The 21491-nt window shown below is 41.5% G+C and overlaps 1 protein-coding gene across 1 annotated transcript; it reads left to right on the forward strand.

Moving 5' to 3' along the window:
* Window positions 1-297: 297 nt before the first annotated feature.
* On the forward strand, window positions 298-21172 carry zgc:158828 (probable ATP-dependent RNA helicase DHX35; the record flags this gene model as incomplete). The annotated part of the gene is made up of 20 exons (XM_034171500.1): window positions 298-459; window positions 543-635; window positions 10909-10986; window positions 11084-11188; window positions 11273-11334; window positions 11426-11495; window positions 11629-11688; window positions 14299-14411; window positions 14480-14576; window positions 14677-14835; window positions 16573-16783; window positions 16926-17050; window positions 17305-17359; window positions 17473-17663; window positions 17743-17820; window positions 17900-18029; window positions 18908-18989; window positions 19677-19748; window positions 19947-20058; window positions 20255-21172. Coding segments are annotated over 20 exons (2094 nt in total), but the record flags the coding sequence as incomplete, so codon positions are not given.
* Window positions 21173-21491: the final 319 nt, after the last annotated feature.

Genomic DNA, 21491 nt, shown 5'->3' on the forward strand with positions numbered 1-21491 from the left:
GTAGCTACGCTAAGCTAGCGGATTCCTAAAAACACGCAAAGTGAATAATGTGTAAATAATTTAGAGGTGATTCAGCAGAAGGAGTGCTTTAGTTAAGGCACGTAAAGATTACACTGGGAAACAAATCGTAATCTAGATAACTAGATCAATCTAACTGCGCAGATTAAACAGCTAACAGATACAGAAAAACACCGCTGTGCTCCAGAACAGGAAGTGATACAATACCGCAGTGAGAGCCAAACACCAGTAGAGGCAATGATATGAGTAACATCATTAAAATCCTGAATCGGTTGGTAATGGAACATCTTCTCTGCGGTGTCGTCCTGTCCAGGCTCTGAAGCCCCGGGGATCTCGGAGGAGCGGGAGCTGTCCACGGAGACCATCGGTTCGCCGGTCATCTTCAACCCGCACACGGCGCTGTCCATCGAGAGACAGAGACAGAAACTTCCCGTCTTCAAGGTGAATCACCAAACATGCCCTCATGCCACACTGGGGATCAAATCTGTGCGTCTCTCCCTAATGTTTAAATGTTTCCTATCCAGCACAGAAACAACATCTTGTATTTGGTGGAGAGCTATCAGACTGTCATTATAGTTGGGGAAACAGGATGTGGAAAGACGACACAGATACCTCAGGTGAGGAAGATTTTCTGATTTATATCCCAACATCCCCCCCCCAATGTATCCCAAAGCATCATCTGTAAGGACAGCTGCATGCTTTACCACACAGTCTGTCAGAGTTGAAATTCTTATGCAAAGACAGAGAGATGAAATCTGAGAGGTTAGTAAAAAGATGTGAAACCCCAGTGGCTGTTGTTTCTCTGTTGGTCATTGTGGTGTATTAATGACGAGATGGTTGCATGCATTTAACCACTTTACTGAATCAATCAATCAATCAATTTTTTTTTTATATAGCGCCAAATCACAACAAACAGTTGCCCCAAGGCGCTTTATATTGTAAGGCAAGGCCATACAATAATGATGTAAAACCCCAACGGTCAAAACGACCCCCTGTGAGCAAGCACTTGGCTACAGTGGGAAGGAAAAACTCCCTTTTAACAGGAAGAAACCTCCAGCAGAACCAGGCTCAGGGAGGGGCAGTCTTCTGCTGGGACTGGTTGGGGCTGAGGGAGAGAACCAGGAAAAAGACATGCTGTGGAGGGGAGCAGAGATCGATCACTAATGATTAAATGCAGAGTGGTGCATACAGAGCAAAAAGAGAAAGAAACAGTGCATCATGGGAACCCCCCAGCAGTCTACGTCTATAGCAGCATAACTAAGGGATGGTTCAGGGTCACCTGATCCAGCCCTAACTATAAGCTTTAGCAAAAAGGAAAGTTTTAAGCCTAATCTTAAAAGTAGAGAGGGTGTCTGTCTCCCTGATCTGAATTGGGAGCTGGTTCCACAGGAGAGGAGCCTGAAAGCTGAAGGCTCTGCCTCCCATTCTACTCTTACAAACCCTAGGAACTACAAGTAAGCCTGCAGTCTGAGAGCGAAGCGCTCTATTGGGGTGATATGGTACTACGAGGTCCCTAAGATAAGATGGGACCTGATTATTCAAAACCTTATAAGTAAGAAGAAGAATTTTAAATTCTATTCTAGAATTAACAGGAAGCCAATGAAGAGAGGCCAATATGGGTGAGATATGCTCTCTCCTTCTAGTCCCCGTCAGCACTCTAGCTGCAGCATTTTGAATTAACTGAAGGCTTTTTAGGGAACTTTTAGGACAACCTGATAATAATGAATTACAATAGTCCAGCCTAGAGGAAATAAATGCATGAATTAGTTTTTCAGCATCACTCTGAGACAAGACCTTTCTGATTTTAGAGATATTGCGTAAATGCAAAAAAGCAGTCCTACATATTTGTTTAATATGCGCTTTGAATGACATATCCTGATCAAAATGACTCCAAGATTTCTCACAGTATTACTAGAGGTCAGGGTAATGCCATCCAGAGTAAGGATCTGGTTAGACACCATGTTTCTAAGATTTGTGGGGCCAAGAACAATAACTTCAGTTTTATCTGAGTTTAAAAGCAGGAAATTAGAGGTCATCCATGTCTTTATGTCTGTAAGACAATCCTGCAGTTTAGCTAATTGGTGTGTGTCCTCTGGCTTCATGGATAGATAAAGCTGGGTATCATCTGCGTAACAATGAAAATTTAAGCAATACCGTCTAATAATACTGCCTAAGGGAAGCATATATAAAGTGAATAAAATTGGTCCTAGCACAGAACCTTGTGGAACTCCATAATTAACTTTAGTCTGTGAAGAAGATTCCCCATTTACATGAACAAATTGTAATCTATTAGACAAATATGATTCAAACCACCGCAGCGCAGTGCCTTTAATACCTATGGCATGCTCTAATCTCTGTAATAAAATTTTATGGTCAATGTTTATGGTCAACTATGGTCAATTTTATGAATACTTGCATAAGCATAACTACAACATGCCAACTGTGGTTTGCGTTCTTGCGCATCTATCTAGGCATGCGCGTATCACATATGAACATACGAAAAACTACGGTGAGCCCATTAGCTCAATATACCACATCGCCTCCCCCTTTACTTTAAAGGTAACTTAGAAAGACTTAGACATCCCAAATCATATTAAATATATCTTCCCCATTTACCTTAAGGTTAACTTAATGCATTACTTTAGCCAATTACCTTAACATAAAATATATCATTACTATGCATTAAGATTCTAAATGTCAACATTACCCATACTGTATAATAAAGTTAACTGAATGCTTAACTGAATAAACTGAATGCTTTAACTGTAACTTTAACTAAACATCAGCACTCAGTCTCTTATCACCACACTCAGTGCTGGTAACATTGAGGCACTTTTGGGGTACGCTGGGAGCACCTTAGGGTCACCGCAACAGGATCAAGCGGCACAGCTGGCTCTGACAGTTCAGGTGCTGGGGATGCTCTGAAACTGCTCTCCGTCGGCCCGGTCTCCTCAGCTACTTTCTCAGGTTGCAGATCTGGAAGCCCCGCAGAATGGCGAGGTCTCAGCTGGTCTCTGTGGCGTCTGTATTCTTGATCCGTTGCTCCTCCATGGACCTTGTAAGACACAGGCGCTGACTGTTGGGTGATGACTCCTGGGATCCACCTTGGGGTTTCGCCAGCAGTGTTTCGCAGGTAAACTTGCTCATCAACGTCGAACTGTTTGTCCAACGCCTTTCTGTCATGACCTTCCTTCTGCAGATACTGCTTCCTCCTCACTGTTTCTTGAATGTTTGGTTTCAGAAAGTCCAGTCTGGTTCTGACATGTCTTTTCAAAAACACATCAGCAGGCGACTCGCCTGTTGTGCTGTTGGGAGTTGTGTGTTACCGTAGCAGGAAGTGAGAGACTTTGTCTTCAATGCTCAAATCTTCTCTTGCCAGCTTTTTCATGCCAGCCTTGAACGTTGAGACATATCTCTCGGCTAGGCCGTTTGTGGCTGGGTGCCTCGGGGCACCGGTTGTGTGGAGGATTCCATTTCTCCTCGCAAACTGTTGGAACTCATCAGACATAAAGCTTGTTGCATTGTCTGTGACAATCTGTTCAGGGACTCCATATTATGCAAAAAGTCTCTTTAGTCTGGTGATGGTTGCAGAGGAGGTTATTTGTGTCATTTTATAAACCTCCAGCCATTTCAAGAATGCGTCAGCTACAATCATGAACATATGGCCCATGAATGGCTCTGCAAAGTCAATGTGAAGTCTCTTCCGCACATCTCCTGGAAATTCTCAAGGGTGCAGTGGCACGTGGCGCAGCATGCTCTGCTCGAGCTGACACATTTCACATCCTTTGCATGCTTTCTCAGTATCTCTATCAATATGTGGCCACCAGACGTATTGCCGTGCAATTGCCTTCATTTTCACAATGCCAGGGTGCCCACTGTGGATTTCTTTAAGCACGGCAGCTCTGAGCTTTGCTGGTGCAATCACTCTTGTGCCCCACAACACACAACCCTGCTCCACAGAGAGTTCATCACGCCTTTTGTGGTATCCTTTCAGTTCTTCAGGAATTTCTTTTGGCCACCCTTCCATGATGAATCTGTGCAGCTTTGAAAGCTCTGTGTCAGTTCTCGTTACCTTGGCAATCTGCTTTGCAGTCAGCGGCACGCCCTCTAGGTGTTCACATATCAGTGCGTCGACGTAGGCGGAGATTGTCTCTGTTCCAGCATCCTTAGTCTCTGATAGCGGCAAACGAGACAACCCGTCAGCATTGCCATGCTTCTCTGACTGACGGTAAACAATTTGGTAGTTGTATGCCGACAGTACGATGGCCCACCTCTGGATCCGGGCTGCTGCCATTGTGGGAAGCCCTTTATGTTCTCCGAACAAGGTCAATAATGGCCTATGGTCTGTGACCAGGTTGAATTGATGTCCCCAGAGGTATTGGTGAAACTTCTTAACACCATACACAAGGCTTAGGGCCTCTTTCTCAATTTGCGAATACTTCTTCTCTGCTGGAGAGAGAGTACGTGAAGCATAAGTGATTGGATGCTCTTTTCCATCTGGTGTTGTGTGTTGAATTACAGCTCCAATGCCATAAGCTGAAGCGTCACATGCAAGGGTCAACAGCAGGCTCTGATCATAGTGCACTAACACTTTGTCACTTGTCAGGAGTTCTTTACATTTGTTGAATGCATCTTGTTCAGCTTTCTTCCATTTCCATTTGACTTGCTCTTTCAGCAGACTGTAAAGTGGCGCTAACACAGTACTTTGTTGTGACATGAAACGGCCATAGTAGTTAACTAGGCCTAGGAAAGCCCGTAGCTCTTTCACATTTGTAGGTGTGGGTGCATCATGTATTGCTCTCACCTTGTCTTCAGATGGGTACACCCCCTTTTCATCCAGGACATGGCCCAGGTATTCGATTTGGGCCTTTCGGAACTTGCACTTCGACTTTTTTACTCGCAGGCCGTTCTCTTGCAAGCGTTGCAGGACTCTGTCAAGGTTCTTCAGATGTTCTGTCTCATCTCTTCCCATTATGAGAAGGTCATCGAGGTAAACAACCACGTTCAGGTCCTTCATCAGACTCTCCATCACTCTCTGGAAGATGCTAACAGCAGAGTTAATGCCAAAGCAAAGACGATTATACACAAACAAGCCCTTGTGAGTGTTGATTGTTGTGTATTTTTTTAATCTTCGTCAAGGAGCACTAGGTCGATTTTCAAAAACAACTTGCCACCACTCAGCGTCGCCAGCACTTCTTCAATGCGCGGTAGTGGGTATATGTCTGTGTTGGTTGCCTGGTTCACTGTCACCTTGTAATCGCCGCACAAGCGAATCTTGCCATCTCTCTTGACCACAGGAACGACAGGAGCGGCCCACTCACTGTGCTTCACAGGACTGATGATTTCATTTTCCAGTCGCTGTAGTTCTTCTTCCACTCGCGCTTTCATTGCGAATGGCAAGGGGCGGCTTTTGTGGAACTTGGGCGTGGCGTCAGGCTTGACAGAAATTCTGGCTTTAATTTCCTTTAATGTTCCCAACTCCTCTTTGAAAACTTGACTGTATTTTCCTAACACCTCAGGTATTGACTTGGGTACTGAGGGCTGTTTTGCATTTTCACTGACCATTTTAATTGTTTTCCAGTCTAACTTGATGCCTACCACAAAGTGCAGGTCCACTGCCTTTTACTACAATTAATGGTAAGTCAGCAGTCTGATCTCCATAGGTAACTTTTGCCACAAACTGCCCTCTTACTGGAATGGCCTGGCCAGTGTATGTCTTCAGTGTGACGTTACTGCCCCCTGGCACATTCGCAAATGACTCTCTATACATCGCCTCAGATATTATGCTGACTGCAGCTCCCGTGTCTATTTCCATTGGAAGACTTCCTCCTCTTCTTCTGCTTTCACATAACTTGCCACTCTTTGTTGATTCCTATTTTGCCTTCCTTTCTTCTCCCTCACGGTAGGCTGGCTACCTCTGCATGCTTTCTGTATATGACCAACTTTATCACATTTATGGCATTTGGCAGTTTTAAAGTAGCATTCACTTGGGCTATGATTCTGCCCTTTGCAGCTATAGCACGCTGTCTGCGCTGATGGAGAAGGCTTTTGTTTTTCATTTACCTTGTGCACAGAAGAGGTAGATGGTGGCTCGTTTTGTTGTAGCTGCCGTGTGTCTCGGTGGGCTGCTTCCATGGTGAGAGCGATCTCCTGGGCTCTGGCAAACGTTAGCTCATCCGTGGAAAGCAACTTGCGTTGGCACGCTTCATCATGAATTCCACTAACAAACCCGTCCCACAGAGCCTCGTCCAGTCTATCCCTGAAATCACATCTTGGAGCTAGCTGTTTCAGCTAAGCAGCAAACTGAGCTACTGTTGCGCCATTCTTCTGAAAACATCGTCGGAATCTGAATCGCTTGGCTATGACCAGTGGTTTTGGTTCATAGTAATCTGACAGAATTTCCACGATTTCACCAAAAGTCTTGTTTTTAGGTTTGAGAGGCTGAACTAAATTTCGTAGCAGTCCGTATGTAGAAGCACCAACAGAGCTTAGAAGAGTAGCTACATGTTTTTCTTCCTCGACATCGTGTGTTTCGAAAAAAAGTTCTATCCACTCGACGTAGGCTGTCCATTGTTCATTTTCTGGATTAAATTTGTCCGGTTTGGTGAAGTTTGCCATCTTCACTGCTCACTACAGTCACTTTTCACCTCGTCGCCAATTATGTGGTGTATTAATGATGAGACGGATGCACGCATTTAACCACTTTACTGAATACTTGCATAAGCGTAACTACAACATTCCAACTGTTGTTCGCGTTCTGGCGCATCTATCTAGGCATGCGCATATCACATATGAACATACGAAAAACTACGGTGAGCCCATTAGCTCAATATACCAGTCATTTTCGTGGAGGAACAGATCATATGAGGGACCAAACTCTGAATCACTGCTGATGTGGCAGAAATCTACAACAGATGTTGCCAGTTTTTATTTGGGGTCCCGGAGTCCTTCTCGCTTAACCTCCATGGTTTGTTTGTACATGGTAACAGTTGTTGTCACAATGGTGTAAGCTATGTTGAAACCTGTGTGGATTTGATGTTTAACTAGCTGCCTACCCTAGCTGTAGTTATGGAAACTAACTTTGAAGAAGCTGTAGTGTTGTGTTTACCATGTGATAACATTGCCAACAAAACAGGCTGTGATTCATGCCACTTTTTTATTATGATATATTGTTAATGTTAGAAGTAGATTGTTGGAGCATCTAAACTGACTCATGTTACTGACAGTTACTCTTTTCTCTGATTAGTTGCAGATCTATCAAATTGTGTGCATAGTTGTTTTGGTCTGTATCCGTTAGTAAAGCCTAATGTGTGTGTTGCTCATTTTGAAATGGATGCCTGCAACACATTTTAAAAATGCTGGGACAACAAAAGGCTGGGAAAGTTGATGAATGCTCAAGGAACACCTGTTTGGAACATTCCACAGGTGAACAGGTTAATTGGAAACAGGTGAGTGTCATGATTGGGTTTAAAAGGAGCATCCCCAAAAGGCTCAGCCATTCACAAGCAAAGATGGGGTGAGGATCACCACTTTGTGAACAACTGTGTGAAAAAATAGTCCAACAGTTTAAGAACAATGTTTCTCAATGTTCAATTGCAAGGAATTTAGGGATTCCATCATCTACAGTCCATAGTATAATCAGAAAATTCAGAGAATCTGGAGAACTTTCTACACATAAGCAGCAAGGCCGAAAACCAACACTGAATGCCCGTGACCTTTGATCCCTCAGACGGCACTGCATTAAAAACCGACATCATTGTGTAAAGGATCTTAACGTGTGGGGTCAGGAACACTTCAGAAAACCATTGTCAGTTAACAGTTCATCGCTACATCTACAAGTGCTAGTTAAAACTCTACCATGCAAAGTGAAAGCCATACATCAACAACATCCAGAAACGCCGCTGCCTTCTCTGGGCCCGAGCTGATTTGAAATGGACAGACGAAAGTGGAAAAGTATGCTGTGGTTTGATGAGTCCACATTTCAAATTGTTTTTTTTTCGAAATCATGGACGTCATGTCCTCCAGACAAAAGAGGAAAAAGACCATCCAGATTGTCACCAGTGCAAAGTTCAAAAGCCAGCATCTGTGATGGTATGGGAGTTTGTTAGTGCCCATGGCATTAGCAACTTAAACGTGTGATGGCACCATCAATGCTGAAAGGTACATCCAGGTTTTGGAGCAACACATGCTGCATCCAAGCAGCGTCTTTTTCAGGGACGTCCCTGCTTATTTCAGGAAGACAATGCCAAGCCACATTCTGTACGTGTTACAACAGCGTGGCTTCGTAGTAAAAGAGTACGGGTACTAGACTGGCCTGCTTGCAGTCCAGACCTGTCGCCCATTGAAAATGTGTGGTGCATTATGAAACGCAAAATACGACAACGGAGACCCCGGACTGTTGAACAACTGAAGTCGTACATCAAACAAGAATGGGAAAGAATTCCACCAACAAAGCTTCAACAATTAGTGTCCTCAGTTCCCAAATGTTTATTGATTGTTGTTAGAAGGAAAGGTGATGTAACAAAGAGGTAAACATACCACTGTCCCAACTTTTTTGAAACGTGTTGCAGGCATCCATTTCAAAATGAGCAAATATTTGCACAAAAACAATAAAGTTAATCAGTTAGAACATTAAATATCTTGTCTGTGTGGTGTTTTCAATTGAATATAGGTTGAAGAGGATCTGTAAATCGTATTCTGTTTTAATTTACATTTTACACAACGTCCCAACGTCATTGGAATTGGGGTTGTACTGTCAGCTCCAAAACACTTAAGGACCTTCTTGCCTCACAGCAAGAACGTCCTGGGATCATTTCCCAACTGGTCCTTTCTTTGTGAAGTATGCATGTTCTGCCTGTGTCTGCGTGGATTTCTTCCTGGTGGTAGAGCCCATTGCCCGTGGGGATCCACAGGCTCTAGATTGGGTAGTATTTATAAAATAGGTAGCTGACATTTTTCAAGGGTGGTAATAAATTATGCAAAGTTTTTCTAATGTTTTTAACTGAAAGTGCAGGAAATTAAAATGAGAAAGTTTTGTGAATAATTGTATTGATTATTTGGCACAACTGGCAAGGTTGAGAGATTTCCTTTGTTCAGAGCTTGTGTGGTTACCAGGGACTAATTAATGCTGACATCAACATCCATTGTTCACCAACGTTTCCTAATATCCCCAATTTCTCCAAAAATATTAGTCTTATCAACTTTGTTTTGGCAGACTTCATCTTTGATCCACAATACATAAGCATACCAAAGAAGGAAATGTCAGCTCTCCCCAGTTTCTCCTTGATTGAAGTTACACATGTACGCATGTACACAGAGGCCACTTGGCTTTTAATATATAGATGATGATTTACCGCCCCTTCCTGTAATGGTGTGTGAGTCCAGAATTTAATTATCAGTGTCCATTGTTCAGTGTTACCAAACGACAATGTCAGCTCTCCACAGTTTCTACATGATCGCATGCATACACGTACACAGAGGCCACTTGGCTTTTCATATATAGCTTGCTGTAAACAGAAACTTGAGATTTCAACATATACTGCACCATATTGGGTTGTTATCCAAGTGCAGGCCCTGTCCATAACAGTAAGTGCCTAAGCTGTAATATATCAACAGTTACATGCTGTTTTATGGTGCTCTCTGGAGTAAACAACAGTACTATACTGAAAGCATGGAGGAAAAAAATCCCTGTCTTCCCATGGGAGGAAGGGAGGTGAGCATTGAGATCTAAATACTGTATCCTTACCCGCTGCCCAGGTTAACCTGTTTTAGACATAAGCGAAATGCCAGTCATTTTAATCAAAGCAATTACCCAACATTTGTTTTTGTAATGCTGATGTCTTATAAATATAATAGTTAATGGGCTAAAGTTTGTCCAGCAGAACTATAAGAGGTGGACTCCCCAAACTAAGTGGAAATACTTGGTTAAAAGACAAACACATTTGAAGTCCTTCATGCAGACTTTGTTTTGCAATCAAATTTATAACAAAATTACACACAAAAGGTAGGTAACAGTAAATGTAAATATCAATGAATCAGAATTGAGGTAGTGGTGTATTTCACTGTTTTTCATTGCAATTTTACAAACATGAATGTATTCAGACAGGAAGGCAAACTGGGTTGTACAGGACAGTCAGGTGCTTAACAGTTGAGAACATAAAGTAGCTGAAGAAAGGGATTAAATAAACAGAGATGGGCAACCCATATACAGGGCTGGAAATTTGAATCTGCCTGGTCATAACCATACCCACAGCCTCAGCCTAAGCTTGTTGTTGTTTTGCTGAGTGTGCTGTGGCTGTGCTGTGCTGAGTGTGCTGTAGAAAGGAATTAAATAAATAGAGATGGCCAACACATATACAGGCCTGGAAATTTGAATCTGCCTGGTCATACCCACAGCTGGCTATTTTGGGGGTAGTTTTCAGTTCAACTTTTTAAAAAATGGTACCAGTTTGTTCCCCATGTCATGAGGATTCAGAATATATATAGTTTTAGGGGCTACATATTATAGTTTTGGAGTTTATCCCGAACAGACAGAAAGACAGACAGAAGTGGCAGCATGAAAAGCACATGGTACAACACTATGATTTGTACCAGTTTGTTCCCCATGTCATGAGGATTCAGAATATATATAGTTTTTAGGGCTACATATTATAGTTTATCACAGACAGACAGACAGACGTAGCCCTTTATGTATGTATGTATGTATGTATGTATGTATGTATGTATGTATGTGTATATATATATATATATATCAGATGGTCTAGTTTTGATTCTTGGTATTGACTTTAAGCGTGTTTTGAACAAATCAGAAATAGCTTAATTTACTTAGAGCCAAGTGTCCTGCAGCACGACTGTGAATCGACCTGTTCTTTTTATTTGAAATCCTCTCAGTACCTGTTGGAGGCTGGCTGGGCAGCAGAGGGGAAGGTGATTGGAATCACGCAGCCGAGACGTGTGGCTGCTATCTCTGTAAGAACTGTTTTTAATTCTAATTTCACCGTTTCATTTAATTTTTGTGAACTGTCATAATTACTTAAAATGCTTTCCTCCTTCACTCCTAATGTAGGTAGCTAACCGTGTTGCAGAGGAGCGTGGCGCTCTGGTGGGACATGAGGTGGGTTATACGATTCGATTTGATGACCGCTCTGACCCCCAAGCCACAAGGGTCAAGGTACCACCTGCCAGATCACTGTCACGTCTTGCATGGTTCTTTTCTTGTCACTTTTCAGGACTTAATTTGTCCTCTGTGCATCAGTTTGTTACAGATGGCATGTTAGTGCGAGAGATGATGGCTGATCCTCTTTTGAAAAAATACAGGTAAATGATCACCAAACCACTAAAATGTTGCAATTTTGTTGTCTTTTAATTTCATTCCCTGTTTGTATTTTTTTATTTTCTCTCTCTTCAGTGTGTTGATGCTTGATGAAGCACATGAGAGAACCCTCTATACTGACATAGCCATTGGTTTGCTTAAAAAGGTAATCCAGTTTTGTTTCTCAGTAGACCATCTATAACATGTCAGTTTTAACTGATCCTAGAATCTTACTGACTTTTCTCTTTTTACCAAGCTTCTGCTGTTCTCTTTCTTTTAATTTTCTATTCTTTCAATAGATTCAGAAGAAACGGCGAGACCTGAGACTGATTGTGGCCTCGGCCACTCTGGATGCCAAGGTAACTGCATTGTTAAGATGAACAGATATGCTGGAGTAATGGAAAAGGGAAACAAAGAAACATTGACAGGGGAAGTTGCTGTGTGTCATTATACAACCCCAATTCCAATGAAGTTGGGACGTTGTATAAAATGTAAATACAAAACAGAATACAATGATTTGCAAATCCTCTTCAACCTATATTCAATTGAATACACCACAAAGACGAGATATTTAATGTTCAAACTGATAAACTTTATTGTTTTTGTGCAAATATTTGCTCATTTTGAAATGGATGCCTGCAACACATTTCAAAAAAGCTGGGGCAGTGGTATGTTTACCACTGTGTTACATTACCTTTTATTCTAACAACACTCCATATGCATTTGGGAACTGAGGACATTAGTTGTTGAAGCTTGGTAGGTGGAATTCTTTCCCATTCTTGCTTGATGTACGACTTCAGTTGTTCAACAGTCTGTGGTCTCCATTGTCGTATTTTGCACTTCATAATGCGCCACACATTTTCAATGGGCGACAGGTCTGGACTGCAGGCATGCCAGTCTAGTACCCGCACTCTTTTACTATGAAGCCACGCTGTTGTAACACGTGCAGAATGTGGCTTGGCATTGTCTTGCTGAAAAAAGCAGGGACATCCCTGAAAAAGACATTGCTTGGATGGCAGCATGTGTTGCTCCAAAACCTGGATGTACCTTTCAGCATTGCATTAATGGTGCCATCACAGATGTGTCAGTTGCTAATGCCATGGGCACTAACACACCCCCATACCATCACAGATGATGGCTTTTGAACTTTGCGCTGGTAACAATCTGGATGGTCTTTTCTCTTTTGTCCAGAGGACACAATGTCCATGATTTCCAAAAACAATTTGAAATGTGGACTCATCAGACCACAGCACACTTTTCCACTTTGTGTCTGTCCATTTCAAATGAACTCGGGCCCAGAGAAGGCAGCGGCGTTACTGGATGTTGGTGATGTATGGCTTTCACTTTGCATAGTAGAGTTTTAACTTGCACTTGTAGATGTAGCGACGAACTGTGTTAACTGACAACGGTTTTCTGAAGTGTTCCTGAGCCCACGCAGTAAGATCCTTTACACAATGATGTCAGTTTTTAATGCAGTGCCACCTGAGGGATCCAAGGTCACGGGCATTCAGTGTTGGTTTTCGGCCTTGCCGCTTATGTGTAGAAAGTTCTCCAGATTCTCTGAATCTTCTGATTATATTATGGACTGTAGATGATGGAATCCCTAAATTCCTTGCAAATGAACGTTGAGAAACATTGTTCTTAAACTGTTAGACTATTTTTTTCACGCAGTTGTTCACAAAGTGGTGATCCTCACCCCATCTTTGCTTGTGAACGGCTGAGCCTTTTGGGGATGCTCCTTTTGTACCCAATCATGACACTCACCTGTTTCCAATGAACTTGTTCACCTGTGGAACGTTCCAAACAGGTGTTCTTTGAGCATTCATCAGCTTTCCCAGTCTTTTGTTGCCACTGTCCCAGCTTCTTTGAAACGTGTTGCAGGCATCCATTTCAAAATGAGCAAATATTTGCACAAAAACAAAAAAGTCTATTAGTTTGGACATTAAATATCTTGTCTTTGTGGCATATTCAATTGAATATAGGCTGAAGAGGATTTGCAAATCATTGTATTCTGTTTTAATTTACATTTCACACAACGTTCCAACTTCATTGGAATTGGGGTTGTACTGTCAGCTGCAAAACACTCAAAAAAGCAAGGGGCCAGTCAGGCTATGACTGTGCTCAGCATTAAGAAGAAGAAAGTGCTACATAGGCCTTGATGCCCACTGGTACTGGTAATTAACCCTGGATTCCATAATGTGACACGGATGAAAGTCTGCGACTCCCCCTGGACAGATTCCCACTCCAACACCGGTTACTTCCCCAGGCAAGGCTGGTACCTATTTACAGCTGGGTGGATTGAGACAGTGCAGATGAAGTGTCTTGTTCAAGGGCACAGATAGGTGTATTGAGTAAAATTTCTGTATGGTCTAATATAAATTTTATTAAAGGGGAAGTTTGAAATTTTTCAACTTGAGCTCTATTTTAAAAAGTCTTGAGGTTCACCTTTTCACTTGGGACAGAACAAATGATGAGTTTGGTCTGCAGGAATGAACCCCTTATCTGCAACTATCTTGTATTGACTCGGTGGTGAGTAACAGAGCAGAATGGCAGGATGCTGACATAACTGGCTTAATGTATAAATGTCATTTTATAAAGTCTCAACCTTTAGTGCGGCAATCCTGTGCACATTTACCTTTTGTAGGGATCATCTTCTTGCTACCAGACGCGTAGTGACATTTTTGCCTGTTCAGTGGCAGCAAGAAGCAGTTTATTGTGAGTGAGTTTAGCTTGCTTCGTGCCATTACATTATACAGGTGGTTAGTCTGTGATGGTATTTGTGTTGTAAATCAATCCTGCACTCACTAAATTCTTTTTTGTCATAAGTGAAGAGATTAACTCCAAAACATCTAAAAAAAAAAGAGCCTAGATTGAAAAATGTCAAATTTTCCCACTATAATTATGTAAGCAATCACTGCACTGTTTAAAAATAAAGTTGTGGTTAGAAAAGCTTTCATCTATTTCTAAAGAAATTCTATGAGTTCTTCAACCTCAACGAGTCTGGGGATCCTAGCAAGGACACCTGTGGAATTCTTACAGTAGAAGGACGCACCTTTCCAGTGGACATCTTCTACACAGTCAGGTACTCAACACACACGGGGAAATTGATGATTGTGTTTGTAAGTATAAGTGTCGCCATTTTGCGTTCAGTCCAGTTCCTGATTATGTGAAGGCCACAGTAGAGACTGTGCTAAAGATCCATGAGACAGAAGAAGATGGGGATGTACTAGCTTTTCTCACTGGGCAGGTCGGTGTTTAAATTTTTTTACTTCTTTTACTTTCATTTGACTGCAGGATAAAGCTTAAATGTCTTTTTTTTTTTTTAATCTTTCTATATTTTCCTTTAGGAAGAGGTAGAAAAGGTGGTGTCTCTTCTGCAGGAGCAGGCAAGATCCCTTTCACGATATGGCATGAAGAAGCATCTTAGAGTTTTACCCATGTACTCTGGCCTACCTTATGCAGATCAGATGAAAGTTTTTGACAGGGCACCCTCTACTGTTCGTAAGGTAAATGCCTGCTTTTGTTTTTACACATTTATGTGGTAATAACATGTAATGATATTTTGTACTGTGACATGAAGGCTTTCTGGGAATTTTGATTTGCATATCCAGTCTTTTAAATGCAGAACTGCTGATGCAGTATGTGCTCATAGCATCTCAGAGAAGCTGGAATTTGGCATAAATATTTAATGTTAAGAAACAACAAAAAAATCACAATATGATGAAAAATCAAGGTTATGACATTTAAACGAGCCTCCCAGCCAGTTGCTTCATTACTTCAAGTTTCATTTAACACTGAATTAGAGACTCCTAACATCTGCCACTCAACAAATGTATAACACACTTAATACAGACTGGAGGCAACATTTCTTGAACAAGTAGTATTATAGTCATTACTGATTGTTTCTACATGTACACACAGGCCAGTGCAGTTTTTACATATTAGCTGAGAATTTGATTATTTTAAGTCACATTTACTTGAATATTTTTTTATTTTACTTTTTTATTTTTTTATTCAGTTAATGTGGACATAGCACCATTGTGGCTTGTCAGTTTAGGACTAGTAAAGTCGGACTAGTAGGCATCGTAACTAAAGCTGAATGGTCAAAAACATTTGTAAACCCTAAAATCAGACATTAGTTCCTGTCTGTTATATGTTTTGCAGCAGTCAGGAAGCTGTGAGGAGCTGAGCTCAACCCGAGCCCTGCAGAAGGGACCTGGCTCCTACAAAGGGGAAAAAAAAATGTAATTTACATTCACAGCATAGTCTCCCTGACGTGGGCAAAAAACATAAACAGAAAAGCAGGTTTGACTTATGGTTTGATTTAAAAACCAAGCTAATTCCTGCCGGTTTTTTTTAACATCGACTCTGTCATTTTTACAAATTGAAAATATCACAGTTATCTTTTAGTTTTAAGTTAATGCACTAATTCTGAAGGTTTGAGCATTAAAACTCACAGATGCCAAAAGGCATTATGGGGAAAATGAGCCTCCTCATCACTGGTTGGTTGATTTATTTATATTAAAAAAACAAACAAACAAAAAAAAAACAAGTTACTGTACAGTGTGTATTGTTTTTTACCAATAAATGTGTATTAGTATATGTCATTTGTTTTTCATTTGTAAAAAAAAAAAAGAAAAAAATAGGCATTTGCAAAACTGAAAATTCTGTGTGATTCAGCGCACCGAATGCAGACCATATGACAGTTGGATGCTATTTTGGATTTTGACCCAAAATGTATGGAATACTGCCATGTACTGGATGGGAGTGTAAATAGCATCCAACTGTCACATGGTTGCCATTCGGTGCACTGAATCACACTTAAACAGAATTTTTCAGAACTTTTCAGTTAGCGGATTAGCGGTTATCGAAGCTAAGTTTTTGGTTAGCTGTGTCCACCATCGCATCTAAGTTTCCTTAAGGTACGACTCATTAGACCCAAAATCATTCCAACGGTACATAAAGATCGTCTGAAGAGACCTAGTACCAAAGACATCAAAGTTGTCACCTTGGGACACTGGCTAGTGTCCAAGACTCACAACTGCACAGTATGATATGCATTTTGATACTGAATTATGGCTTCTGAAAAATATTTTAGGTCTGAATTAAAGAGACTAAAGATGTGGTCATGCTGTGTAGAAGATTTTTGAGAATGGGAACATACGTGGATTTTTTTTTTTTCTTCCCCCTCAGTGCACATAAACTGCATTTTCTTGTGTGTTCCTCCCTCGTGTTTCTTACAGGTGGTGGTGGCAACGAATATTGCTGAGACTTCTATCACTATAAATGGAATTGTGTTTGTCATTGACTGCGCCTTCGTGAAGTTGCGAGCATATAATCCTCACACTGCCATTGAATCACTGGTGGTGACGCCCATCTCCAAGGATTCAGCCAGCCAGAGGGCAGGAAGAGCCGGGCGAAACCGACCTGGGAAGTGCTTCCGACTGTACACAGGTGTGTAGAAGTGTATCTGTGCGGAATGACATGTTTGAGTGTTGGAATATGTTTTTTCTTTTTTAAAGTGGTCTTCATACTGTTAATATTGCTTTGTTTTTGCTCTTCGCTTTTTTCTTTTTTGCTTCTTCTGTCTCATCAGAGGAGGACTTTGAGAAGCTGCCTGCCTCCACTGTGCCAGAGATGCAGCGCACCAATTTGGCTCCTGTCATCTTGCAGCTCAAAGCGTTAGGCATCGACAACGTGCTGCGGTTCAGCTTTCTGTCTGTGAGCAGCTTGCTTTGCATCCATAGTGTGACTTTGATGTTGTCACCCACTGGGAAAGGAATTGTACTTTACATTTTAATTAGCAAGAACAGCATCTCGCCTCAGGACAAACTGCATGGAAAACCATAAAATTAATGCAGTCAATGTCTGTCTGTGCTCTTCAAGAAGTAACAAAGATATACCCAGATTCTCAGTTTTTAGAGGAAATAATTTGTGTTGGACTTTATGTATTTTTCTTTATTCAAATGTTCCAGCCGCCTCCAGCTCAGACCATGGTTCAGGCTTTGGAGCTGCTTTATGCTCTAGGAGGTAAAACAGAAGCTGGGAGAGTAAACAGGGAAACTGTCCTTCAGCACTTTGCACTTATACTCCATTTAAAGTGTCCTTGCAAAAGACAGAATTGATATCAGCTTTGCTGGCAGGTTTGGACCATTACGGCCGGTTGACTGATCCCATGGGTGTGCGGATGGCAGAGTTTCCTCTCAGCCCAATGTTTGCCAAGATGCTGTTGGAGTCAGGAAACTTTGGCTGCTCCAAAGAGATCGTTACCATAGCAGCTATGATGCAGATTCAGAATATCTTTGTTGCACCACCCAATCAGAAGAAAGCTGCTGTAAGTGAAAAAGAGTCATCATGTGTCCTTAATTTGTCATAATTACAGTTATCAAAGTTCTGCTGTCATTTCCTGACAGGCCCGTGAGCACAGGAAATTTGCAGTTGCCGAGGGCGACCATCTCACCATGCTGAATGTATATGAAGCATTTATCAAGGTATAATGTGCATGTTGTAACTCCGTCACTGAACACATCAGAGCAAAAGCTGAGGGTAACATCTTCCTTTGTCCTGCAGCATCAGAAGAGCTCCCAGTGGTGTCAGGAACATTTCCTCAATTACAAAGGTCTGTTGCGTGCTGTGACTGTACGAGAGCAACTTCGGCGTCTCATGACCAAGTTTAAGGTGCCGCGCACGTCCAGTGAAGGTACGTTGTGTGGGGTTGTATCAGCTGAGCATTCTGATGACATGTTTCTGCAGTGTACACCTGACTGCACTCAGAGACTTTTGTTTTCATCTTCTTTTAAAAACAACAGGAATAATTAAACCTTGATTTACTTATTTTTTTCTTTGCTGGGGTAAAAACAAAACAGCAACAAAAAAAAAAACTCAGTTGCCTTTCACACCTTCTGCCCCACTGTCCTAAACATTACTTAGAGCCCCTTCGCACATAGTACAAATCAGGGCGAATCACGGCAGAACAGCTCATATGACTGAACCACGAAAACATCGAGCCGACGGTCAGGCGCAAACGATGCTGCTGAGATGGTGTTGTGCACGCGGGAACACAGTGTGAGCAGCTGCATCATGTGTAACCACATCACACAGCTGCTATGAAAAAAAATACATGCCAACCACGGGATTCGAACCTGCAATTTCCAAAAGCTCTGGTTGCCAGCCAGAAAAGTTACCTCTGAGCTGCCATCGCTGTCCTTGAAAGGTGCGGGAAAATGCCTGATATGCCTGGATTTTATTGAATCCCTCTTATCAAGTGGGCAATACAAATATGATCCGTCTGTTCCTCTGTAGATGACCCATGGTCACAGACGTACAGTCATGAAATGACATGAAGAAGAAGAAGAGCGGTCTTATCATGTCCACATCTGCTGGCGACGTGTCCAGACAGCCCCATGGATGTCTTGTGGATGGCACTGTGTACGAGGCATTGAAGGCAGCTATGATTTTACATGTATTGCATACGATTCCTGCTTCATGCACAGTTCGACCACATTTGTATTATGTGTGAAGGGGCCCTTACTAATTTTTGATAATGTGACATTCTCATTGCTGAGTTTCTTTCTACAGGTGACCCCGATGTGATCTTGAAGTGCATTGTTTCTGGGTTTTTTGCTAATGCAGCCCGAATTCATCATTCTGGCTCCTACAGGTAATGTGTTAGCCACCTCTCCTCAATTAAGGAAAATTTTGCTTGTATGGCCTGTGGTCCATATAGCATTAACCCCTCCCCGCAGAAAAGTACTGAATGGTTGCAGAGAGTGCTTCTTTCCAGCGTTTCCTATATTAAAAAAAAAACACGCCATGCTTGTGGGATGCCTTTCTATGATGCCAAACAACAGCTAATGAAGAACTTATAATGGATAAGGTCATAAAAGCACTCACTCTCAGCAGCAACATAATCTGTCCAGTCTTTTCTATTTTTTTTTTTTGCGGGGGGGGGGGGGGGGGGGGTGGAGCATAAATTTTGTGTGAGTATCCACCAACTGTTGACAAGCAGCAAGACCAAGCTGCTTTTTCCATGTTCTCGCTTGTTAGGCTGACAGGTTTTACCTGATCTGATTTGTTGCCTGAAAAGGCGCTGCATTGATGACTCAAAACTACAGAGATTTTCAACTTAACATGGTCAGGATGCCTGCAAAAAAAAGGCTGAACGCTCTGATAAAAGGTGCTGGATGTGACATGTTTTCCTATAGGTGTTGTAAGAGTTTGGTGGAGGAAAGATGCAGTATGGACATGGGCCCTTATTCTCCTTTCAAATCTTTATATATATATATATATATATATATATATATATATATATATATATATATATATATTTATTTTTTGGTCCTACTAGGACTTTAAGAGATGATCGGGAACTTCACATCCACCCCAACTCTGTGCTGTATGGGGAAAAACCTCCAAAATGGTCAGTATTTTGTTTTTGTACATATTATGTTGCAGCCACTGTACATTGCTTCAGTAGTACATATGACAATAACAATGTATTTCCTTTGGCACAATCATACAGTATACCTTTTCACATTGTGTAACATTTACTTTCTGATTTGAAAATGTTTCCAGGAACTATACCTGATGTGTCTGTCTTTCTTTATCACCTCTCAAGGGTCGTCTTCAATGAAGTTGTGCAGACGACAAAGTACTACATGCGTGACGTGACTGCGGTGGAGTCGTCGTGGTTGGTCGAGTTGGCGCCTCACTTTTACAAACAGGTGAAGGTAAAACAAAGAAACGCTTTAATCACTAAGCTTGAACTCGGGCTTCAAGTCACTGTGGCAGAAGTTATGATCTTAAGTTTAGTTAAGTTCTCTATGGGCTTTTACTTATGATGCTCTTAGAGTTTCTGTCAACACTTGTCATTTGTTAGTTTAAACAGATTATTTTTAATTCAGCTGTTTTATGGCTCTTTTCCAGCATGGCTCACTTGCCAGCAAGAGATCACGAGTGCTGTAAATCCTGCCAGCTTTCACAGCGATGACACTCATTAAACAAAAAGCAGACAACCCTTCTCACATCGCCATTCTCTCCCTTTGCATTTTACTGTAAATAATGCTGTAATATATATTTATCACCTAGTCGCTATGTTGCCATGCCAGAATGTGATTTACAGGAGTGTGGCATTTTTACTGGTAATATTAATGTCATTCACTTCATTTGAAAGTGTCTGTCATGCTTTTTGGCTGTAATGTAATATAAATGCTCAGTGTTTAATCCAAGACCTTATGTGTTTAGAGGTTATGTGGGAGTAAAAAGTGATGGATGTGAGCGGATAAGCTGACCTGCGTCCATTCGAGCATGGTCACAAAGTGGCCTTTTATAAACTGTACATAGAGCAGGCTCAGATCAGGGAACAGCTTTTGTGCTACAGGCCCGTCCATACCTGCCTCTTAAAATTTATATGTATGTATTATTTTCTTCTTTTAGAAGAGAAGTAATTGAAGATAGTGAAATGTGAGGATGTTTCACTTTGAGATATGCTCTTCCCATTACCTCGTGTCTTTATTGTGAACTTTAGTTGACCTACATTTTTTCATTTATATAAAATTTTTATATATGTTCAATGCAGATCTATCATTTAATATGATACTGTGAAAATCCCGCTTTGTGTTATTTATTTATGTTTACTCTGTTCCTATTTAATTGCAGTCTAGCTGAGTTATTAGTGGCCTTTTCACCACTCTGTGCCAGATTCTATTTTATCAGCCTATTTCACATTTCATTTTCAGATGGAATGTGCAAATACACCGAGCGTTGTAAACACAAAGCTGTGAAATCCAAACTAAAAGTGCCGTTTGTTCCTGTAAAGACAAAGTGCATTCAAGTACGGACCCACAAAGCCTCAAAGAAACAGTGGAATATCTGTTTCAGCCATGTGTTTTGAATTAGGCCTTTTGCACATCACGTTTGCTGCTGCTGTGGTCATCTACCAGGTGATCAGTAAAATGGTCAGATTTGTGTTTTCTATTACATAATGTTTGAATATTATACTACCCCTCCGTCTGTATTGTACATCATTTTGTTATTATTTGACAGTTTTTGGTTTTCTTCAGCGGTGGTTGTCCCTGAAAGCGTCGGTGAGTGATGCATTAAAGTGTTGTCATTTTTCTCCGGTGAGACAAATTTGATTCAGCAAGCATGTGTTTGTAGAAAT

The sequence above is a fragment of the Thalassophryne amazonica genome, chromosome 6 (genome assembly GCF_902500255.1).
Source record: "Thalassophryne amazonica chromosome 6, fThaAma1.1, whole genome shotgun sequence".
Classification (NCBI taxonomy): domain Eukaryota; kingdom Metazoa; phylum Chordata; class Actinopteri; order Batrachoidiformes; family Batrachoididae; genus Thalassophryne; species Thalassophryne amazonica.